Below are 26,934 nucleotides of genomic sequence, written 5' to 3'. Positions count from 1 at the left end.
GATTTCCATATTTTCTTATTCTAGGTATTCTCCATCCCTGTTGTAATTTGTTAATCTTTATGACTCCCGAGGGGGTGAAATCCAGTATTTTGTCAACGAACATTTGGACAAACTCAAATATTGTATAGATATCAATTGTTTTATTTAGTCCAAATTAGATATATATTAGATACGTATACATTATTATTTTTGTGTTTCGGTTTACATAAATTTTGCGGACGAGGAATTTTGATGAAGAGGTATTTAAAAAAAATCTCCCTGTCACTGTTTTGCAGATGCCTCCCCGATAATGTGCGTAAAAGGCAATAGCATGTCAAACCTTTGGTAAAATAGACAAAATCGACGTTTCGCTGTCCCGTTTTCCGCACCTCAAAAGTGAACAGATTTTGTTATTTTTTTAGAATCAGAATATCATTTTCTGAATCATTGTGTTCTATGTTTGTCAAAAATAGATATATTTGTATACCATGCACCCAAAGACAACAGATAAAATTGTGCGTTGTAACGGGGTTTTGGATGGTTTTAGATCCCATAATAAACAGTTTTCCAGAAAAACAAAACAATAGGAAGACGCCAATGGTAAATATCTATGACGTTAAAACAATTACTCCTATAGCGCCATAATAAAGAAAGAAAATACAGGAATATGTTTGTGTGAAGAAAAGTCAGACCGCGTTTCCCCTTCAAGATAAAACATTACGAAGTATGCTTACAAAGTTTGCTCCATAATGTTTTTATGTAATCAAAGAAACAGGTTCGGTTTTCTTAAACAAAACTATTGACCTATTAGTACACATAGACGCACCCTAAAAAAAAAAAAAATATTTTTTAATGATTTTCCTTATAAAATCAAGGTTTTGAAAAGTTGTTCGACTAAAATGATAATATATTAAAATTGCATGTACAATAGCAATAATTATTAAAGCTGGGTATTGTTTTCTATGCAAGCTATAGCAAAATGAATGCAAATTATTTAAGATTATAAAGTTCAAAATATGTTATTATTCCTTCCTTGTTTTATAATAAATTGAGGAAAAATAAGTTTAATGGATTCTCATGGCCGTTCAGAACCACAATCAGTTCTTGGATTATTATGCCGTGAGTAGTTTGAAATATTTTCCGAAATTTCCGAGTACGGAGACCGAAGAGTCTCCAGACTTTATTAGTAATACTCGTAGAAGCGATCGAGATTTACAAAAATCCCGACAATATAAACGATATGATGGTATAGAATTAAAATAATACTGGTACCCAGTATTTTTTTTATTTATTTTAAACCAATCGACAGGTTATAAACCCTTATGGATTGGTTTAGAAACAAGTATTTAAAAAGTGAATTAATTTAATATATAAAAAGTATTATCAAAATATAGGTTACATATTGTTTACAACATAATGTAAGGAAAAAATGTATACAAAGATAAAACTATTATATCAGAGTGACAAGAAACAAAACATTAATGCACTGTCGATAAGTTTCATCTTTCGAAAAGTGAGATGGTAATTTATCTTTTCAATAACTCTCTTTGCTGTAGGAATACATCAACCGAGCTGTCTTTGGTCACTTCATCGTAAAGTCTAAGCATTCTTGGCATTGGAGAAAAGAAGCCAGTCTTGGTTCTGTAATTTCCCACAGCAAATAAAGTTTTAGTACGAGCGGCGCGATTTAGAACATTAATGTTGATTTGAGTTTTGAGTGATCTTGAGCGTCCATCTTACGGGATAAAATTTTATATAAAACGAATAATGAAGCTAAAGTTCTCCTGAATTCCAAGCTAAAAATATGAAAATATTCCAGTCCATCAAAATAATTATCTAAAGTATTGATAAAATTGTTTCGATAGGCAATTGTTCTAAGAAATTTGCGTTGCACGGATTCAATTCGCTTTTTATGGACATCGTAGATGGGAGACTATATTATAGAATTACACTCTAATATACTCGGGACCCAGGATTTATAAAGAGTAATAAACAAAATACAGGAAAACTTAGACTTTGAAACGACACAGATTTCTCGCGATAAACTTATTAATACATGAATTTAAATTGGTCTATGCGGAAATGTTATATCTTGGTTTCAAAGTAACATAAAATAAGGTAAACCGATATTGAAAATTAATGATACTTTTAGTAATAAAAAAATCTGTTCAGATTTTGGGATACCTCAGGAAATAGTTATTGGACCTACTCTACTTATTATATAAATATGATAATGATATTTTTAACACATAGAAGATGAATTGTCATATAATTTCATATGCTGATGACACCGTATTCATTATAGGGGATCTTAGTGGGATGAAGTAAAAATAAAATGAAATATAGATATTAATAAATTAAAATAATATTTTAGATTTTTTTTCTCTGATTATAAAATTTATTGTAAAATATAATTATCAAATAATTATTGTTGTATCTGAATATTTCAAGCTCTTATTATGTAAATAGAAATAAGTTCTTATAAATGATGTTTATATCTAGAATAGTAAACCTATGTCAAATATGTTTTAAATATATATTTTTGTTATAAAATACGTATTATTAAGGTTTTGGGTGTTTTTCTTAATGATGCATATTATTATTGCGATTTTTGTTTTATTTCCAATTGTTATAATTTTAATTTTAAGATCAATTGTGTTCCATGTATTTTAAAAATGTATAAGATTTATCTGTTTTTTCTGTCTTTTCTGTAATTTTGTTTTTCTCCCATATAACTAATGTAAACACTTTTTGTTTCTGGCTAGTATTACCAAAAATGGTAAAGGCCATAATAAAAGGAAAAAAAAAACCTCAAAATACATAATTACATCCCTTTCATATTGAAATAACCTTTTATACCTCCTATCTACACTGCAAAATGCAATGAAGGATAATTGCCTCCGCCGATAAGTTTCATAAAGATAATTGCCTCCAAATTACTGAAAAAAATAGCATAAAATACCTAGGCATAATAATTGATAAAAATATACAATAGGAAGAGCAAATAAATTGTTTGGTCAACTCAATACCTTTCAGGCATTGTACACTGATAACAGTGGGAATTAGAATTTTATGGACTGTATGGAAATCGTTTACTCACTTTTAAGTTCTTCTGATTGTTTCTTTTATGAAGCACTTTGCTTTCGCTATTTGCATGGATAGCGGTATTGTGTAGATGATGATAAGATGTGTATTTAAAGTTGTTTATAAAACTAAAGATATGAACTCTATTTTTTCTATGATTTATTTTGTTGCCCTTTATAAGGAATATTTTTGTGTTTTTTTTTTAAATATTTTTTATTTCCTTTTTTAATTACTATAAAAACAATACCATATCTTTTACAAAATATTTTATTTTTTCTTTCTTATGTTACACAAAAATATTATAACTGTCCATTATTTACTATAGGAGCAAAAATTTCTTGTATACCCACGAACAGGCCATGCCTTTGTGGGATTTTTTTGTTTACTATTTTTCTATTATTATGTATTTCATTTCTATGTAATTATGCTTTTTTTTTATACTCTGTTTTATTTTTATGTTTATTGTAAAACAACAAAAAAAATAGTAAAAAAATTAACACTAATTCCACTTTATTCGAAGTATGCAGATGCAGAATATGATAAGAATTTACCAGAGAAACACTTGTGTAGAACTGATTGACCACACCGTATTAGGTTTTTGTTATTTTTACTGTGCGTTTTGTACTGTAAATAATATAGATGTACATACCTAGTTTTTAAAACAGTCTAAATATTTTGTTTATTATCTCTGTTTATTAAGTTAGTCTTCTTTGTTTATTCTCAAATGTAATATCATTTCAAAAAAATATATTGTTAAATTAAAATTTTATAAAAAAAATTTTATATGGTAAATAAAAATATTTTTTTAAATAGTTATAAGCTCGTAAATGAGTTTCTTTGTCAAAGCAATAAACTTTGCTGGACATGTTTAAGTAAGTTTTAGATGAGATAAAAAACTTATCTTGGAGTAAATTTTTTGTTTTCTTTTAACACATTGTTTTAATTTAAAAATTTAACATAATGTAAATAGGTATATTTTTAAAACTTATTTCAGAGTTTTTTAAACCAACTATGAACAAAAATTTTGATCCTTAAGTATCCGGAAAACCGTGAATTTTTATTACCATCTTATTTAAATCGTCAAAAACGTTCATTTACAAATTCTAGGAAAACGTGTAAAATGGGAAATAAAAATACGAACATTGAAAAATTTCGATGTCACAAAGAAGTTGTACCTATTTTATTTCGAACCTAATCCAACTTTCCTTGTGCAATACGTGTTTTTATCACGGGAGACAGATTTTTTTTATAAATAAACGAAGATTTCATAAAGTTTGGCAGTTATAAAGTTAATAAATAATTTGTAGCTCAATCACAAATAACTATCGCCGTGCTTAAAAACATGTTGAGCATTTGAGCAATAATGAACATGCCTATAATGTTACACAGTGTGTAAAGTGGCCACTTAAACCGGTCAATGACAGGTCATAAGCCCTGTAAATGCCTAGACTTCCATATTCCCTTATTGAAGGTATTCTCCATCCCTGTTGTAATTTGTTAAATTTTGGTACGTTTATTAGGGGGTTCATAATAGATACAGTGCAACCTCCCTAGCCCACTTTACCATAGGTTCCCACTGACTGGAAAAGCGCCAAATACACAGTTCTGAGAGTGCCAATGTCCAAGATGTCCCTAAGTGAGCAGAATACATGACACAGCTTTTTTAATCTGTAAACCAGCGATTGAACCTGAACCTTCCGTTATAGATTTTTGTCAATTCTCAGAAATTTAATGTATTCAACTGGATTTAAAATCTGGCATGAACAATCGGCAAATATAAAACAACTTCGTTTTTATCACTTTTTTTTCTACTGACCGAACCTACATTGAAAAAACTGAAAGAAACTTTAATATTTGAGTAAAAGAACACTGAAGGTGCCTAAATAATAATATTTTTTCTGAATTCGCAAACTATCTGATAGAAAATAAGCATGATTGTAATAAAGACACAGGATTAAAAGTTCTTCTTGTTAAAAATAAAATATTAAAATAATGAGACAACTTAGAAATCTGAGAAATTAAAAAAACGATTCATAATAAGAAAAAAAAATATCTAGAAAAACAATATTTCCTTTCGTCGTATCCATCTCACTTCACACTTCGCATGTAAATTTATTTCCTAAACCATGGGATATTTAAACTAGATTTAAAAAAAAAAATTGAATCCTTCGTCCATCTGACAGTAAAAATCAAAAGATAATATAATGCATACTTCATAACAAAAAAAATGCAAGAATATCGCATATTTAACGTTTTTAGCAGTATTTCTGCTCATCATTAAAAATATTGCACCTAAAAAATATAAAATGAAGTTATTAATCAACCCTACACGATGACGGATTTATTATTTTTGAATATCATGTTTTTTGTAAAGGGTTTTTATCTGTTTTTACGAGATGCGCTTTCTAGATCTTCACTTTATCAGATTCGGATTGACAACGCCTTAAGTTACGTAGATCTATTTCTTTCAGACGGAGGTCAGTACGCTCCTGACGGCACTGCGACCTGTATAAATCTATTGTACGTAGATTTTACCAGATATCAAAACTAGGCATCTTCAAAAAAATATCCTTTAAAGTAATTAATTACTCTTTCAAAGCTTTAAATAAAATAAAGTAAAAGAAAATTGTGGGAGAAATAATGCACTGAAAGAATAAAAAAGCTTTGCATGAAATTATCTCGGAACTTATTTTAATGACTTAATGCATTCTGTCAGTAAAACCTCGATATTTAAAATACAAATATTGCATTTAAGTAGGTACATAGGTACTTTTTATGGTTGAAATCCAAACATAAAATAATAATTTATTTTTAAATTAAGAATTTTTAAACTTTTTGCTAATGTCAAACTCTGCTCTTCTACTATAAGGGGTATACTTCATGTAGGATTGCGATTATAAAAAAATGTATTAAATGTCAGTTAATATTATTTTATCATTACTGAAAATCCATAAAAAATAAATAAATTGGTAGATTTTATAAGGAATTTAAGGAAAGAATCTGATTGTAATCTACACCAAGCGAACGTTGTTTGTAAATATTTTTAAAAAAAACTTTTTCAAACACAAAAAAACATCATCCTTAATTTTTTTTTGTACATGCATTCTTGTCGAATGCAACCCTGGTAGGTCAATGAATAAATTATTTATACTCTTAACTTTCTTTTTACTTATTAGATTGAAAATTTTAAGATCTACGAACATCCGCGGCGAATTTTATATATTAATTAATTTCAAATTAATTTGCGGTTTACATATTCGCGAACTTAATATGACTTTTTAAGCTGTGCCAATGTTAAGCCATAATAATTAATAAAGGGATAAATAAAGTAAATAAAAATTATAATTTCATATTATGCTAAAACATCATTAATCCAAAAAGATAAAAGAGTATAAATTATATATAATTACGAATATAATCCGTTAACATTAAATTAAAAAATTACATATAAAAAAATAGCGTCAAGCATTTAAAATTAAACATACGTGGTTACAAACATAACCCAATATTCAAAATAAAAGAAGCAATTTTATTTTTCAAATGAAATATTTCAAAGCGTGTCAATTGTTGTCAAGTTTTCTATCACTGTCAATATTTTATTTTTTAATTAAAGCATTTTTTATTGATTTCCAAAAACAAATAGCTATTATGTGGTATAAATCTGGTGTTAATGTATTAAAAAATATTCATAAAGGTGGCCCCACTAAGCCAGGCTTTGCTTCAATTAATCCCGTGACCTTTTATACAACTGAGCACATTCCATCAAGCAACAATACCACGAATGTTAATTAAAAATTACACGTAAAATTAATATCAACTTGACCATAGTTATAATAAAGTATGGACAGTTTTAATTAAGATAAAAATTAATAGAAGCCATTCTGATGCGAAGGTCAACTAAATACGTCAAAATCAAAACACTAAATTAGAAAAAAAACACTCGCAGAATCCTTACCGAATATAACTTCAATTAACATTATGAACTTGAAGTCCGAGAGATTTTTAACATTCGCGTAACGATATTATTATTTCTTTGAAATAGTACCTTTTATACCCCAAAGAATACTCAGGTGAAATCCGTTTTTCAAAAGAGAGTCTAGTCGTAAGTAGAATTGGGTTGTGGTCCTGTGACTAGTGTCTCGGACTCACGGATCGAAGGTCCGTGGTTCGAATTACACTCTACCCCAACGTAATTTCCATTTTCTAATAGTAAGTCATTTACAACTGAGAAAATGGCAGTCAAAATGATATGTTTGGGTATATCATAAGAACGCAAATATTTCATTTTATAAATAAATATAAAAAAATGATTGCCTTAATATAAAAAAAATTTTTTTTTAAAAAAACATTAAACATATAAAGGTACATTGATTAAACTTAACCTAAAAAATCTTAGAAATTATTAAATATTATAGTAAGTATAGTAAAGTAATAGCATGATATAGGCAAACATGGCCAGTCTTTGAGCCAGAGTCCGTATTCTAATAAAAAGTTAAAATTTATCTTTAATCTAAGCTACAATGTAAATTAAGTTTTCGGTATAAAAAATAAAATATGTTAAGAATTTTTTTTCCCAACATGTTCAATTACAGGTTACCGATGAAGATACTTTGAATTTTCATACAAATATGGATACTTATTTTCGTACATAAATATCGACGTTAGTTTATACCGTCTTGATATGTACCGATGAAGAAAGCGTTTGGAATCGCAGCCCAGGGCCTCGATTATAATGGGAATATAAAGACGTCATACCTTCGCCTTGTTGGTATATTTGAAGAATTATTCACTCTAGCGATTACAAAGATATACTACCGACCCACCATCTTCAAGTTTTGGGTAGTTACATCGATAAGAAACAAGGGGAAGCGTACGTCGTAAATACATAGGTTTATACCGACGGGTCTAGAATCCCTCTATACGTTTATCTACGCATCAAAAGTGTCAAAAATGTTGTTCACGGAGCAATTTTTCCTTTATTTACGATTTATTTAAATTTTTAATCGCTTTGAGGTTGAAACTTTTTTTCTTAAAAGCCTATTAAAAAATTAGAAATATAAGTCAATTTTGAAGTCGAATTAAATTCCTACATAACGCCTAGATGCAAAAAATAATATCGCTTGGTTTTGTCCTATTAACATATAAGAGTATCTAGGTGTTAGAAAGTTACCACTGTAAATAATAAATTTAGCTATTCAATTTATTCCATCTGTTTTACTATCTTTGTGAGAGAACGTATCAAGAGTCGGCCTTGTAATCGCTCAGTACTTCCTCAGTAGATAAATGCAGACGATAGTTAAGCATATCGTTTTGGCAATGGTTAAAAGTCATTTAAAAATCATATGCGAGTTTTTTTTGCTTGAATTGGGATATATTGATCATCTTAGAGCATTAAGTATATCTACTTCTTAGACCATCTGATATTAACAATATACTTCGTAGACAAATTGACATACTTCTTAGACCAGTTAGTTAACTTCTCGAATCGGTTTGTATACTTATTATACTAGCTGGTATTAACAATACACTTCTTAAACAAATTGACATACTTTCTAAACCAGTTGGTTAACTTTTGAAATCAGTTAGTTTATTTCTTAGACCAGCTGGTATTAACAATATACTTCTTAGATAAGTTGCTACACCTACTTCTTAGACCAGTTGGTTAACTTTTTAAATCAGTTAGTATACTTTCTAGAGCAGTAGGTATTAACAATATATTTCTTAAATGATTTAGTTCTAACAAAGTTTTCAGTATATTCAAATCATAAAACAAAATCTTATGGCAATTGATAATTCAGTTTAGTGTTAAGTTTTTTTATTATTTTTTATGTTAAGGCAACCCATCCTTACAAGGATGATTTGTGCCGTATTGATAATAATATTTTTTTAGATTAAAAATTGACATCATTGAAAACAATGAATTTGGGTAAGTGCGAAACCACTTCTGCGGACTAAATGAAAATCGAATTTCATTCAGTTTTGTGAATTAGAAAATATTTGAGAAAGGAATAAGAACATGGAATGTATGTACCTTTAATATGGTTTGAATGTTCTTCAATTTCTGGCACTGGATGACAAAATGAACTTTAATATAACAATGTTTTCCTCGACGCGCGACGATTCCAACCACTTTTTATCCGATTTTATGTCAAGTAAAAAATATTGTTTGGTTTTTGTTCTAAATCCGAATCTTCTAATTTTGAATATCTTCTATGTTGATGTTAGGTAGGTACCATAATAATGGGTCAAAGGAAGGATGGGAACGAAAGGTAATCGGCCAGGAATGGTATCGATAAATGCTGTTATTTACTTAACAACAAGATATGGGATAAATTTAGGGGAAGGGAAAGGTTTAGTTTCCAATCTAAAGAATATGCATCTCGAATGGTATCCGAATAACGCGTGGTCTATGCATTCCTCGTCAAGCCGAAACTCACACCGAGGACTGTCCACTATCTTGATTTTAAACGAATGTTTATTCACAATACAGTGGCCAATCCTCAGTCTGATAATATTGGAGACTATTCTTTTTGACAATTTAAAGGAATAATACCAGGGAGAGGGTCGGATGGAATTTGGAATATTTTTATATCGAGTTCCCTTATTTGAATTTATTTTTTTCCAAAACTGATTCCAGCCACAAAACTGTCTTTTTTTATTTGACTCAGTTGATCATAATTTTAAATGTTGTGAAATTCAAGAAGAGAGCAAGTCCCCCTTCACAATTTCATCGGCCATTTCGTTTCCCGAGATTCCACGGTGTTAGTATTTAGTTATTTTAGTGAAGAATAGGGTTTCAGAATAATATTATTGATAAACATAATTAAAAATAATTTAAATCTGTACCCCTCAGGTGTAGAAGTGTTAATATATGTACCTAGCTAAACATAAACTCTTTAATAGATTACCCCCCACCACTCGATAAATTATCCGTCATTTATTCATTTAACTTGTAAAGATTTTTAAAAGTTTAACTAAATTTGTAAACGTATGGCATCATTATAAATCGAAACGAACTTGAACTTGAAAATTGTGTAACACAATAATAATTGCCATTTAATGGACTATTATTTAAGAATACAATCAAATTATAGAACAAGCGGGCAACAGTCGGCAGTCGCCGACTGTTTCATACTAGGGAATTTCGGGCCTTCGGATTTCGGGAAGAATGAGTATTTTCGTTGTATTTTAAGTTAAAATTTACAACACTGATCAAAATTATGATGATGGCGTATCAACAAATGTACAAAAAATATAACTGTACTAATTTTTAAAAAATAGTACAATATATTGCATTCGCAATATAGTAAGGATTATCTAATACAAAAAAGTGAAAATTAAATTACAATTACTATGGCGACTGCTTTTCTTGACATTTGGTTTGCTAACCGCCGGCTAAATGCAATGAATAACGTGATAAATAATAAATAAATAAATAAAAATAGCAGTATTTGAATATTTTCCATATTTACACCGGTGACATTCAAATATGTGATTGTGCAGCTGGATTATACGTCGCGAAACGTAAATATTTTATAATTAATAATAAAAATAATGTGACCTCACTGGGGTTTCTCGTGTAGAGGACACTTAACACTTAATATACTTTTTTGAAATGTTTTTACATTTGAGAATAAACAAAGAAGACTAACTTAAAAAACAAAGATAATTAACTAATATTCAGACAGTTTTAAAAACAAGGTATTTATGTACATCTTTATTATGTATATTACAAAACACACAATGAAAATATCAAAAACCTAACAAAAGCTTTACACTTGTGGAGCATTTAATTCAATATTGGTATGGGCGAATGAGACAATCAATTTTACTTCTACCTAGCTCCACTATCCATTTTTTATAGCCTTTTTAAACATTTTCTCGTTACTAATTGTTTTAATATACTCAAAATTCCCTTTTCCGAAAGTGGTATTAGTTTGTATTTGTTTAAGTTGTCTGTGTGTTGAGGATCTTGTTGTTATATAATTTGTATGTGATATATTGTGGGGGTTATGTCTTTCATTTAAGTTAGAGTAGTTCTTGAATCTATAAGTGAGTATTGTTTTAGCGTATAATTATCGTAATTTTCTTATCCGCACTCGATGGCACTGCGTTGATAATCTTATTACAGCACATTTCGGTCGTTTATTATATAAAAATTAACTCAAACATTTATTCAAAATATTCAAATTTATTTTGGACCATTTAACTTAGAAACTTTTTGTCATGATAGTGACAAGATTTATTATGCGGCTTAAGATTAGCCTGTGAACTTTAAAAGCCTTTATAAACTTGTACGAGTATTATTACAAAAAAATTTTTAGTCACAATGAATACCATTTTTATAAGTAAGTATAAATACTAGGTGTAACGCTCATATTTGTAGTCTGAAAGCCATTTTTCATCTGTCATACAACCATTATAGGTATTTTTTTATGAATGTATTTATAATATATTATTGTTATCAAAAACATTTTTCACTTTGTGGTATGACATTTTACACTTATTTGTTTATAAATTTGTATAAACCACTTATTTTTTTTTAATTACACTTCGACCGGTTTCGAGGTTACTACCTCATCGTCAGGGTCATCGTCCAAAATATTTCCAATAAAAATTAGAACTGGCGTAGAATTTTGTACATTAATTCATTTTCTAATAATATAGCACAAATTTTAACTAACAATATTAGGCCAGCTTTTTATACAAATAATAACAAAGGTAAAATATTAACAAATTGTAAAGATAAGGATGATAAATTAAATCATTCGGGAATTTATAAATTAAATTGTTTAAATTGCCCAAATTTCTATATTGGAAAAATTTCACGTAAATTTAAAGTTAGAATCAAAGAACATATAAGATGTCTGAGTAATAATAATTTTTCAGGATTCGCAAATCATCTTATATCCGAAAACCATGAATTAAATCAAGAAACGTGTGTAGAAATTTTGCACGTCAATAAAAATGGTTTTCGTTTAGATAATTTAGAACGATTAGAAATTAGTTAAGTCATTAATCAAAAACTTCAAATAATAAATAATCAATTAAATTTAACTTCGAGTCCTCTTTTAAAACTATTCCCGTTATGATTTATTTAATCTTCTTTTTCTCTCTTTCTTTCAATTTTCTGTCTCTTTCATCCAATATTTTATTATATAAATAGCAACGCGTGTAATTATAAGTTAATTAAATTCCTGACAATGAGGTAGTAACCTCGAAACCGGTCGAAGTGTAATTAAAAAAATTAAGCGGTTTTTACAAATTTATAAACAAATAAGTGTATTTATAATAATTTGACTGTTAATGTTATTATTGTTACTGCTACTTTAATCATTTATAGGTAAACGTATAGTAAACGGTATTAATTTTTGACAAGCAGACAAAATTTATAACAATCTTTCCAAAAAATTAATTAACTAATTGTATTCTATTTTTTTTGAAAGAGTGTTAAAAGTGTTTCTAATAAATAAATGTTTCCAAAGTATAAATATATTGAGTAAGAATAAGTCAGGTGTTTACCAATTAAAATGCCATTCTTGTCCTTCAGTTTACGTTGGAAGAACATCAAGAAATTTCAATATTCGTATTAAAGAACATATGAGGTGTCTTCACAATAATAATTTCTCTGAACTCGCAAATCATCTAATCAATTTAAATCATTACTTTAATAAAAATACAGGAGTTAAAATCTTACATACAAATAATGAAGGGTTAAAATTAAATAAGATGGAAATATTTTACACTGGGAAAGCTTTAAATAAATAATGTTCCTTTGATCGATAATCGAACAACCTTTCAATATAGTCCTTTATACAATGTTCCACTGTTATGGTCACCCTATTAAACCTATTAAGCTCATCTCCTCTACCTTTTTTCAACTATTTCTCAAACAACATTTAATATTTTTTATAATTTAATCAGTGCATGTTTGTCCTAATAAGTGCATCTGCTTATTAAAATGCATATCGTGTTGGTTTTAATTTTTGTGCAAAAACTATGGTGAAGGTGTATAGTGAGTCTTGCATGTTGGTTTGCATATTGATTTAATTGGTGTCGTGACGAAGAGACGAGTACGTCTCGAAACCGGTAGACATAGACAAGTCAGTAAGTGGTTATATACAAATATTTAATAATATTTAGTATAAATGAGTATTTGGAAGATGCAATTGAATAAATTAAAATGCATTTAATATAAATAACGTAAGAAATAGACACCATAAGAATTACAAGGTTTTAACTGTGGGTATTTTCCAAAATTTTTTTTTATGTGTGGACCCCTGTATTTAGTAGCCTCACGTGTCATGTAGAAGGCTAATACTCGTATGCAGAGACAAAACTTAAGGTGAGGAAAGTACATTCTAATTTTAAATGCAGAGAATAACCCGAAGGTAAAGACAATAGAATGTACTTTCCTTACCTTAAGGTTTGTCTCAGCATACGGGTATAAGTCAATGAACGTAACGTAAGTATTTCGGCCATATTAGCCCATTAGTCATTTTCCTAAATAAATAAATACATATATCATTTTGTTTATCTCCGCCCTTGTTGTGCAGTAGTGAGCGCATTACGCCACAACTCTGGAGCTCAAGGGTTCGATTCATAATAAGGTAAATAAATTAACGTTAATTATACATTTTGATAAATAGCGTGCTTTAAACTAAAAAATAATTCTCGCTGAATTATTTAAATGCAATCTTGTTCATTATTGTGGCTTTCATTAACACGGACACAGCCCAAAAGTCATATTAAATTAGGGAATGCGTAAACAAAATGTATTTTGAATGAATAAATTAATAAATCAGTAGGCTTGTATGATTTAAGTATCGTTTACACGTGGGAATTACAATAGATAGGATAATATTGTCTTGTTCCAGCCTCGACTGCGCAGCAGGCTTATCTGTCACAATTTTGTGTCGTAAGTTCGTTCGTTCGTCATATATCCATCCTACTCTAAAGCAATCAAAATCATGTTTTGCTCTCGTTCCCTCGCATATGATACGAAAACATTTACGAAACGATTTGTTACAGAATAAGGTCACAGGACAGAACGCTGGGACACTTTGAAAATTCGGTCACAGTTTATACGAGAGCGCTGCAAAAATGAATACACGACGGCGTTTATTACGAGCGAGTTCACGGCAAATATTATTTATATTATATCAAGGAATTGTTAAAGAACGGACTAAATAATAAAAAGTCGTATTAAATTCTAACATAACTGTCATTTTTGAATCTGAATGGCTAGATGCAGCAGCTTAACTGGCTATATGCTGTCCTACTAACTTGTAAGAGCACTTAGATGTAAAAACGTTGCCACTATAAAAAACCAATTTAGTTATTATACTTTTTTCCCATTTGTTTTACTATCTTCCTGAGTGTACGTATCGAGATGTCAAAAGAGCCGGCTTTGTAAATACCTCGGTAGATAAATACAGACGGAAGTTAAGTATACCGTCTTCGTAATTCTCAAAAGCCAGAAAAATCATGTTCAAGGGAGGATTTTTTGCTTGAATTGGGATTTATTGGAGTTTCTAATTGCTTTAAAGTGGTCGCTTTTTATCACAGAATCTCATTTAAAATAAGACAACCATTTCAAATTTCAATTAAGTAAAGAACGCGGACAAAATTTTCTGCGTCATTCGTTGGTGGGATTCGATCATATGACACCGAGACGACAAGTTGGTAGAACACACAGATAGAGATAGTACAGAAGTTAAGTATACCATCTCGGTATGTGCCGATGAAGATAGCCTTTATAATCGCGGCCCTGATTATGTTCCAATTGCTTTAATGGTTCCCCACACAACAATCAATCACTATGTAGCTCCAGAATATGCATCTAAATGCATAACTTTATATAGAACCCCTAACCCAACTTCTCTCCCCCTTTCTTGCACCCGTTTTTCGTACTTCCCTTATATTATCATCAAATTTATTTAACGAAACGGTATTAAAATGTAAGTATGATTTCAATTTAAGGTGATTTTGATTCATTAAAAAAAAACTTTAACCCAAGGTGCACTTTGCAAAAAAGGTTTGCATAAAAAATGAAATTGCGCCGTAAGTTTTGGATTATTGATGTCTGAGTTTCAAATTTATAAATTGTCATTTATTTATACATTTTAATTATATGCTATATATAATATACAATTTATACATATCGAAGGCTTTGAACTTGAACGACGAATCAAGAAATTGGGCAAAAATTCAAAACAGCCTAGTATTGGAACAAAAATAAATACATTGATAACTCATAAGAAATCAAATACTGATTTGAGTCTACTGAACACTTTATTTAATTTTTACAAATATAAAAACAAAAATTTCGTGACAATTGTTTCGCCTTGTTAGGGCATTTCCAAACGAATGTCTGTCAAGGAATAGTCACGAAATTTTTGTTTATATATTTATAAAAATAAAATAAATACATTGATATTATTGTGAAAGGTTTCAGCTATAAAAAAACAAGTTATAAAAATTGAAAATACGAGTCTTAGTTATGTCCCAGGAAAAACACAGTGGGCAAGATATAAATCTTAGCCGTCGACGTATGGGCGGGTTAATTGCCTTAAGGAAATTTCTTTCTACCTACACAAACGGTTCAATTTAAGAAAATGCATAGTAAATATGAATTTCTTGTAATGGAGATTAATTTTTTTGGCTTAAAAATAATATTGATAAAATAAATATGAAACCAATTAATTAAAGTATACGTAAAATTTACACTGTACGGAGCGGAGTGATTAAAGGTGGAAAGGAAAGAAGCAATGAAAATTTTATGAATAGTGGCATTTGTTAGAAGCCACTTGAAATACGCATGTCAGATATGGAATTCCCAGTATACCATATATATTACTAGAATAGAAAACATTCAAAACAAATTTATAAAGTATCTAAAATAGAGAACCGGTCTTTCTTATGTATCAACTCTCGCTGCCTCACCCACCACGGAATCACTTCTCTACAATACCGCAGAGTGTGTGCGGACCAACTGCCGCTTCACAAAATATGACATGATTAGTTGACTGTGCAGAATTGCAATGTATGTTCCAGCCAGGATTTTTAGACAGAACCACCTATTTCATGTACTAATAAGTAAAACATCGAATGTTAAAAATGCTTTTATTCGTTAAACCTTTTCAGTGTACGATACCAAATTTAAAGACAAAGACTACACAACTATCACCATGTCAGATTGAAAATTGCCACTTAAAATTCAATATGTACATCTCCCTTCCTCTCCTTATCCTCTCTTCATGCATCCCCGTCCTAATCAGGCCCAATTTACAGTTCAATAAAAAAAAAATATAAATGTATATCTTCTGTCGTTATTTTTTTTTAAATGTACATAATTTTTTTTTTATATAATATAAACTATATGTTTATGTACTATATTTTCTTTACTAAGTTAGAACAATTTGTGGAAATCTGTTATTGGTCCTGAGTTTATAAAGTATATCTATTGTTCACTATAAATATATGTACGTAGAACTGTTGGTTTCCCAAATAAAATAAAATAAAATAAACGTGTCAATGAAGGAACGCCTCTCACATTAGGAGTTTATGATAAATATTTATTCTTAGTTTTATAAATCAAAGGATTTAAAAACTCACCGGCTGGTTCCTCAAACTTGGTCTTGTGCACGTCATACTTGGATTTGTTGATCTGTTTTTCAAACTTCCCCCTTCCTTCCTTTTTCTTCCTGTCTCCGAAGTCACCGTTCACAGCAGTCGGGAGTACACTATCTTCCAGAGGACTAACGTCAACTTTCACTGTTGTCAACATCATCGAGAATTCAAAATCACCGTGTAACTGACGGTGTCGCTTTTGGCTACACGCTCGGACAATCCCTGAAAAAAGCGGGCGAAAAGGTGTTACTGATTTCCGCGATCTTCTTATTGCTCAGAGGTTTTTTCCTTGTTTGTAATGTGTGCACTGCGCAGCATCCCACTGCAGTGTTTGATCTTCGCTTAGAATTGTCTGGTCAAATGTTCATTACTCTAACGGGGAATGAGAACTGAATACTTTTTAAAAAGACTGGATCGAAGAAATATTTTGCATTTTCTATTTGCATTTTTGATTATTCATAAGCTCGCGGTCATGTGATAGGCTATTGTATAGAGTTCAGTTATAAACACAATATAAGGACAAGAAATCAGAAATGCTGTCTTAATAACGCCAACGTAATTACGTGGATTTTCTTTCTATTAAAATTTACTTGTTTTTCTCTTCAAAAAGTAAATAACAACCAACAGTACGTAGGCTTTGCATTTTTTTTTCACCTTTGTTTAAGTCGCCTCGTGGTCTAACGGTTAGTTTGTTTGCCTATCATGCAAGAAGTCTTGGGTCGACTTAAAATATTTATTTAAAGATGTGGTTTTACCTCAGAGTAATAATGCGTAACCTAGAAAGGAGCCCAAACGTAGGAAAACCATTCTATGACTACTGGGTATTAAGTTAGCTACAGTTTGCAGCGAAACGATGAGCTGTATTCAGGTCGAGAATTGCCAAATGAATATTAATTTGTATTGTAAATACTTTTAAATATAAACCTGTGTATTTATCATTGCAGGGTTATTCCAATTATTTTTTTTATAAATCGCCTACATTTATTTAATAAAACTGAAAATACATGTGTGTTTCTATTTTTATTTTTTAATTCATTTTATTCACAATATACTTATGTTACATTTATTGAGACATAAATCTCAACTCCATGGAACCAAAGTCCTGTGTAGAGTTTGTTTGTTTGTCCATCACATCTCCGAAACGGCGAGTCGTAGCGGCCTGAAATTTAGACAAGTCATTTTAGACACGATTTCAATGTTTACGTTGTTTCAAGTAAAATTTGAATCGACCTCTACTCGATAAATACTCCAGCTTTATATGGATGTCTAGTGCGGTTCCGGCATATTGCCCATAATAAACTGTCATTATCAACAGTAAACATACTTTCATTCACAAATTTATCCCTTAAATTGAGAAAAAATAGTATCTGAAGTAAATATGTTGATACAAGGAAAGTTTTTAAGCAACGTAATACACGTGTCGGGCTAATAAATTACAAAAATCAATGTAAATCATAGGAAAATATTCGGAATCAATTACCTGTAAAACTGACTCCTTTAACACCTTTGACGCTCCTAATGTTGTAACCAAACACATACTGCAATTCACCATTGTCGATTGATATTCATTATGACGTAAATATCCAAGTTATTTACACACAGAGCCAAGCACAGCGACAAAAGCATCCGATAGAACCATTACGTGTATGTTGTCAAATAAAACAAAATGGCCGCCAATGTGTTGCTACCAGCATCGCTTGCGTTCTATGAAACACAGCGATAGGGTTTTTCTATAGGTTTGATGCATTATTACTCTGAGGGCTTTACGCTAAAATATTTCATAGGTCCTGGACTGGCACCTGAAGCGTAAAGCTGGTCGTACTTTCACGTAACGAAAATTCTCAAAGCACTCTCAAGTTAATGTACCCATGCAGTGCCTTATACACTATCAGGTGTGAAAATGGAATGATAAATAATTTGATATTGTAGCGAGCAAAAATATATTTGTATATGACGAAAAAATCACGTTAAGTCAAATGAAGTACAATTACCGACAAGCATCAACAGATTTAAAATTCTATTTAAATAGCTAATAGTTTTCAACTTATAATATTAGAAATCAAACACTGATTTAAGTTTACTGAACGCTTTATTTTATTTTTACAAATATAAAAACAAAAATTTGGGCGGCAATAAATTACAGGTGGTTGATATAGCCACCCAGGTGATTTTTTATAGAATATAAAAATTGAAATATCGTAAAACAGTGCAAAATTTGTGGTTTAATCAAAAGTGCCTTAAGGAGTTTGTTATTCCAAAGTACGTACAAATATCCACAAAAAGTGAATCCCCTGCCGCCCGCACCACCATCAGGAAGGCTCAACGGACCTGGCTGAAAGGAGAGACACGGGAACGTTGCAGAAAACGAGATGCCCTGGGCCACTATATTAAAGTACATTCTATAGTTTATAAGATTATTTTTATTTTCTACTTAGGTACCTTGAATTATATAACTATATACGGACACTCAATCCATCTAATCTTCACATTCGTTTGAAAATGCCCTAACAAGGCGAAACAATTATCATGAAATTTTTGTTTTTATATTTTTTTATTTGTAAAAATAAAACAAAGTGTTCAGTAGACTAAAATCAATATTTGGTTTCTAATATTATAAAGTTTAAATATGGAGTTCTACAAAATAAACACCAAATCAATCAACAGCTAATATTAACATATTACAACCGAAATAAAATTAGAGAAGGTAATATAGAAGTCTAGGCATCTACAGGGCTTATGACCTGTCATTGGCTGGTTTAAGTGGCCACTTTACACACTGTGTATCATTCACCATTCTGCCCATATTTGAACATCTACATTCCTTCAATTCTTTCATATGTTGAGGTTTGTGAAGTTAAAGAGCTGAAACCTTTATTTATGCGGGTGAGACTTCTGTATTACCTTCTCTAAAATGTTCTTCATCTCTGTTGTAATATGTTAATGTTAACAGCTCCCCAGGGAGTTGAATCTAGTCCTTGTCTACAAAAATTTGGACAAACTCAAAATATTGTCAATACCTAATAATTTTTTTAAGCCAATCAACGGGCTTATTCTTAAACCCTTATAGATTGGCATTAATAATTTGAATTACAATGGATTAACTTAGCCGAAACAATTTTTGAATCAATTTAAACGTACAATGGGTATTTTCATGGCATGATCTAGGCAGACTTGGGAGCTGTGTCTTCTCAAGTCAGGAGTGATAACACCGCTTGCTTCTTGGATGCATGCCTTGAACGCAATTTTCACAAAATTCAATTTTATTTAAAGCAATTAAAAAGTATTACGAAGTGGAAAAAAATATTTATGAAGAAAAAAACATATCAGAATTTAAAATAATTGTCAAGACATATGTGATAAACAATTTATAAATTAAATATATTTGCAATGTTATTATTAGAACACACATAACAATATGTGTGCCCTATTTTAAGATTTAAATAATAATAATAAAAGACATAGCTTAATTTATAACTACAGTTAAATTTGGAAATTAAAAAAAAAAACATATCACTGCCAAGAGTTATGTTTATCTATGCAAAAGATTAAAATTAATGTTTTGGTTAAAAACGTTTTTTCACTTACTAAAAATATTGCTTCATATCGGGGGATTGCAGACAACGTAAATTTAAATATCTTTATTGATGTTTTTATTTTTTAACGGCTATTTTATCCAAGTTTATACAATAAAACAATTTTCTCTAATATATTTTTTTTTGTTTTATTTCCTTAGTTCTCAGCAACGAACTACAAGGTATGCGTATTTAGATATTTTCATACATTTATTTAATTATTTAATTAACGTACGAAAGTCGGTATGTATTTTTGTCACAACTGACGCATTATCTGTATTAAAAATTCCGCCAAGCATGAGGATAATTAGGGATTAGGAAAATTTGTAAATCGTATGAAAGGAATAAATTATAATCGCAATTTTTTACATCATTGAATTGTCAAACCATTAACTTTACAAAAGAAGATGGCAAATCTATTATTTGGCAATATTCCGATCACGTTTTTCCGCACGCGATAGAAATTAGTAAGTATTGCGGATCTAATATTCTTCAACTCCTTTAATACAATCGCCTTTTTTATCCCCCTCGAATCTTTGATAATCCAAAAGGCTGAGATGTTTAAACATTTATAAACATTATTTAAAGAACTTTAAAGATTTAGCCGACTTAAAAGCTCTGGCTGTAACACTACGCTTTTGGAAATTATAATTCATGTTTTAAATTCCTAACTTACAAACAAAGATATCTAAGAAGAAGAAATGAAAATAAAAATCGGAAAATTCCAATCAACCGGAGATTTAGATTATAATGTAGGCGTTTATATATTGTTTTACAGTATTGTTATGTTTTACAATATTATATATTATTATGTGACCTAACGCAAATTAGCCAAAATCAAGCGAGGGTTTATCACTAGAGCCTTATTGAATAAACCTAAATAAAAAATCAGCAATGCATTTCATTTGAGAAGCAAAAGAGCTTATCACACATTCCAATGTGTTTTCAAATCATCAAATAAATTCTATAAATATCGTACCGCTAAATTAACTCCGAAATTCTCTCAAATCAATCACTCAAATTGCAGTAAAAATGGGCAGCTTAGAGGGAGAAGTCAAAGCTTACAAGCAGATCATACAAAATGAACCTTTACAATCCCAAGGTAATACTGCCTATTTCTTATAGACGATCCCTGAAATTGAAGAGCGGAAGGAGAAATCAAAGAATTATTTTTAATATTCCTGAGAGAGTTGTTGACCTCTCAGACGCGAAGGATAGAGGAAGATACAAAATCAACTTCCCAAGCAATAAGTCAAATTGAACCTTGCCAGAATGAACCTTTCTGAAACTTTTAGATGTAAGTTCTGCAGTGCAGATGATAAAACGCATGTACACATTATATATATATATATATATATCACAAAAGAACCCGCATCCTCGAGGGACCATTGGTTAAACCTGAGGATGTTAAAGAGCTTGACTCCTACCTAATAGCCAGATACTTTACGGATCTGGGCTTTAAGGGGGAGATTTAACAAAATTTAAACTCTCGCCTTCTACACAGTAGCGCCAGGCTCTTCAGATCACAGAATGTGTATATCGGATATCGGGTGGATAAGATGCCACTGCGGAATTCAAGGCAATGAAAAAGCAGATGAAAAGGCTAGAGAAGCTACTCTCAAGAAAACAGCTCCTGATTTTGATAGATTTCTTTAAGTTTTGCCAAAAATAAAATAAGAGGCAGAACTTTTAAGCTCTGAAACGACCGGTATTTACGTGAAACTACTGGACAGGTAACTAAAATATTTTTTCCAACAATCTTTCAAAACGCAGCAAGTTGGCTACAAACTGACTCAAATCCTTATAGGCCACGGATGTTTTGTGAACTATCTCTACCGTTTCAAGCTCTCAGAAATCAATAGCGGTCCATGTGATGATGAGACACCCCAAGATATCCCTCATTTGTTGATGCATTGTCCCATTTTCAGCTTAGAGCGAACGCAGCTGGAAGCGCGATGTAGAAGTCTATATAAGGAACTTGAAGATATCGTAACAGTGATAAGTCATGAGGACTTATCACATGAGGTAATATCATACATGGTAAAAATAGTAAAGGTGATGGTTGAAATATTTTTTTTATTTTATTTTATTTATTTCGAATACAAATAGATGTACGGGTTAAATAAATATTTTTAAAAAAAACTTTATAAAATGTATACATAGTAGGGCCTGCCATCCAATTATACGAGTATGTATTCACTAAATAATACTGTAATAAAGCAACAACCGCTTGAAGTTTAAACTATATAAATAATAAATATACTATATATTAAAATAAGATAAATATGGAAAAAAACAAGGAGATAGTGGAAAGGAAAATAAGGAATTTAATAAGGAGTGGTAAAGGATGATTGAAGGAAAGTAAGAGTGGAAAATTGCATTTGATTTAATGATTTAATGAATTATGAATGAAGAGCATGAATCAGGCCTATTAATTTTCTGTCCATATTGTATGGAGTGTTAAATGTATCAAGACTATTATTTTTTTTGTTAAATGTTTCACATATATGAGGGATCGTAGAATGTTTCCGATGGTTAGTTTTAATTTTACGAATATAGAAAATATCAGAGAGTCTAGTTGGCCTGGGGACACGGTAAGCATGAAGATTAATGAGTTCCGGGGAATCGAATTTATTATTTACAATTTTGTAAAGCAGGGTCTGATCAAACATATCTCTTCTGTGTTCTAATGAATGAAGGTTATAAAATTTTAATGAAGCTAAATAATTTGGAAAATGCAAATAAAATTTGTACTCTAGTTTTTCAGGAATTTTTTTAAAAATAAAAATAGGACACAAAATGCCGAACGCTCCCAAAGTGGAACGGAAGGTCTGTTGATGCTTCTCAATAGTCCAGTTTCTCCTGTATGAGTTTCCACCATCAGATCCTCACACTATAGTCAGAGAAATTAGAAGGAACATACCTTCTGCAGTTAATATAAGCCTTGTACATAATAAGCAAGGCAAAAAATATGCAACTCCTTTATTAAAAAAAAATATAGGCTCTTTATAGACCGGGACTTGGAGGGCGAGAACTATTCACGGGGATCCATCACTATAGATCTTCACAGAATTCAGTGAGGTCAAGAGCTTATATACACTGACTTAACACAAAAACCATCGATAGGCTGTCCTTTCATTCATAGCATTTTCGCGAGTATATCGCAAGAAAATGCTCTTTTTCGTCTACTTAACATTCCGTTTTGAAGGCTTTTTATAAAATAAAATAATAAATGTAACGTAAACATAATGGTAAAAATAAGCACAATATCTTGTAAAGCGGATTAATTTTAGTGATTTTTTTTAAATTTTGAGAAAAAAAACGTTCACAACTTATGTTAACACCTAATTCATAAATATTTTTCTTATCTTTTGAATGATAACTCGTCGGCTTTTTTAACAAGTACCCCAATCGTCTATTTTCCCACAAAAATTCAGACCATTTTGGTTGGCAAAAATATAAACTTATCATAGGTATTTTTTTTACGGATGCTGCTTATTGATTTATTTATTTATAAATTTATTGCAAAAAAATAATATGCATACTTAATAACAGGGAATCTATATAAAACCAATTAATGTAAAATGAAAACGGAGTGTTCTCTGTTTATGATAATCTCCATCTAACATGGCACAGCCTGTTCTAAGATGGAGATTTTCTATCTTTAGAGCATAAGTAGTCCTTTACTGATAAAACAATAACATAAAAAACTAAAACTACTTAATTATAAATGCCTAGCTAATCAAATGTAAGAAATTAAAAATCATTATTATACAAATTTAAAGTGTATATATGTGCCAAGAATACATCTTAATTAAACATAAATAAAATAGTATAATATATAATAAAACAAATATAAAGCAATGAAATTACATAAAAATATAAATAATCTATGTACCAATTATATAAAGTACTACGTTTTTTGATTTACATATATTTTTCAAAAAAATCTCTCGCTACACCATTTTTATGTGCTGTTATTTTTGTTTTAAAATTTGTTCTACATTTTGAGTCTTTTATATTTCGCAATAAATCATTAAATATTTTTGGAGCAAGTATACATCCTTTCACCGCACGTTATTATGGATTAAAACTATCTCTTCTTCGGACACTACTTTATGCATACATTAGGGTGAATATTTGCTGCAAGAATTGCATATTTTGCCTTCCGGAATGGGCCCTTACTTTTTAAATTTATCTGATACCCATAAAAATATTTATTAATATTTCTACCTTAGTAACAAAAATGAAGAATCTCTGATCTCTGAATTAGCGATTCAAATCCATCTATTTTTTTCCTTTGATCTTTGTTAACAAAACGAAGCGGAAGACAAAATTATTACCGCTTTTTTGTACGCAATAAAAATTATTCAATTAGATTTATACTGTGGAATATAATGTACCTAGTACCTACTGTTTAAATTAAAACCTTTACTGAATTCTTTCTATGATGTTTCAGACAATCAATGACGATTAAGTGCAAGAATCACGTTGGTTTTTTATTGAACAATTCATATTTTTACCTCTGCTTAAGAGATTAAAGCGTTGTATTTTGATCGCACAACTTAATTAAAATTCAGGCTATTAGGTTGAAAATGCTCTTTCATTAATGAATTCTCGATGTTTTTGTTATTTTTGGCAAACGAAATTTAATCTATTTTCGGAAAAACGCACCTAGAGCTATTTTATATATCATGAATATAATGTTTATGTTTATGTTATCTATAATATTCATGTTTATAATATAGAAAACGTTCAACATAAATTTCTATGATACATAAACTACAAATTAAACATTCCAATACAAAATGTGAATTATAACTATTTATTAACACTGCTCAACCTAACAACACTTTCTGAAAGAAGAACTATTAATAATCTCATTGTACTTTATAAAATTGTAAACTCTCTTTTTGACGTACCAAAAATACTTGAATCGATTAATTTTAGAGTACCTGCTGTCAACACTAGGAGTACTTTATTGTTTCATTGCTCCAGTACTTCTTCCAACCAACAAAACAATTCATTGATACCGAGACTTCATAGGTTAGGTAACACTTATGAAACGGCTGCAGACATTCTGTCCAATTCTTTATTATCTTATAAGTCCACAATATTAAGTTTATTTGTAGCTGCTTGTCAAACTATTATTGAAAATTCAATTCCATGAATTAAAAAAATACTTACTTGTTTATTTTCATTACTTTATACTTGTTTTTTTATTTTTTACTATAAAATCAAATTGCATTGTAGTATTGGCAAATGCGCATTTCATATATACATATTTTTATTTCTTCTTTTTTCGAAATAATATATGCTTGCTTGGTTATTAATTTAACTTAAATTTGTCTTTTTTGCTTACCGTGACACTTTATTTACTTTTTTTGCTTTAGAGAATTTATTTGCATTTTTTGTTTATATGCTTACTGTTTTTTCTTGCATACCTTTGTTATTATTGTTGTTTTTTTTACTTTGCAAAACTTTTTATTATATCCTTTCTTACTAATTTCACATATTTTTTCTGTATATTCTGTTTTTATTCTTTAGTATGTTAGCATGTATTTTATTTTTATTTTTTGTAAATGCCTTTTGGGCGTTAATGAACAAAATAAATAAATAAAGCAGGCGGTTTAAAAAGGCGAAAATTTATGTTTCTACCGTAAAATAAACATCAAAAAATACATTGGCTTCCGCATTCACTTGTCTGAAATGCTCTCCATTTGTGTTGTAATATTTACATTTCAATAACCCCCCAGGAGGTAAAATCCAGTTTTCAAAAATTTGGGTAAACTTGAAATATTGTTGGTTAAACTATCATATAGTGAATGTATTCGCGCTTAAAGCGAGAAATTCATGAAAACATGTATGAATATTGAAGAAACCAGGAATGGAATCAAGATAGAGCCGTGTTTTATTATCTCTGGTAGTAAAATAATCGTTTTTAAATGCATGTGTAATACATTTTGTAAAATGAATTCCTACGAGTATGTGTCTACATATTTAATTTTATAACTAATTTTAAAAAGTAGGTACTCGTATGCATTCATTATTAAATAATTTAAATAACCGAAAACGTATAGAAAATATATTTATGTAATAATTTTCCTCTTTTAATATATTTTGCGGTTCAATATCAAAATTTAAAATAAATGTTATAATTAACGGTAAAATAATTTATTGCGTCATTTTTTGCGTCACGACAGGCGTTTAGTATTTATTTTCGAGTCCTATTTTAGTTTTTTGTCTATATTTATGAATATGTATTTTTCATTCGTATTTTTGCATTTGTTTATTTTGTATACGAGTATCGTATCACCTCTCAGTTTAGATAGATACTAATAATTTCAAAGAATTTGAAAGTTATTGAAAATACTCTAATTTTCTGATAATGTCATTTTTAGGTTCAATTTTTATTTCTAAATCTTGAGTATAAAGAATTGTAAGTTTAAAAAAAATATGTTTCTATGATATGTTTAGGAAAGGCTAATTAATTATAAAATAAAAAATATTTATATACGTTGAGCGATTATGTAAAAGTAGTTTAGTCCTGTTAATGATATACTAACCTCAAAACCGATCTACGCAAAACAAAAAAAAGGGTTATACAAATTCATACACAAATAAGTGTAAAATAGATCTTGACTACGATGATCAGGTTTTGCCTGAG

The 26,934-nt window shown here is 29.7% G+C and overlaps 1 protein-coding gene across 1 annotated transcript in view; it reads right to left on the bottom strand.

Annotated features, from left to right (window-relative positions):
• Positions 1 to 17,086, bottom strand: part of LOC148283328 (acyl-CoA synthetase short-chain family member 3, mitochondrial) — a 57,855-nt gene extending 40,769 nt beyond the window's left edge. Inside the window, exon 1 of the mRNA XM_088223698.1 lies at positions 16,681 to 17,086. Coding sequence (XP_088079824.1) covers positions 16,681 to 16,855 — 175 coding nt within the window. The 5' untranslated portion in view covers positions 16,856 to 17,086. The remainder of the gene's footprint in view (positions 1 to 16,680) is intronic.
• Positions 17,087 to 26,934: the final 9,848 nt, after the last annotated feature.

The sequence above is a fragment of the Micrasema longulum genome, unplaced genomic scaffold (assembly GCF_059751315.1).
Source record: "Micrasema longulum isolate JH-2025_06_02 unplaced genomic scaffold, ASM5975131v1 h1tg000248l, whole genome shotgun sequence".
In the NCBI taxonomy this organism is placed as follows: domain Eukaryota; kingdom Metazoa; phylum Arthropoda; class Insecta; order Trichoptera; family Brachycentridae; genus Micrasema; species Micrasema longulum.
Note: the sequence above shows the minus strand (reverse complement) of the source record. Positions and strands in the feature narration are given on the sequence as shown.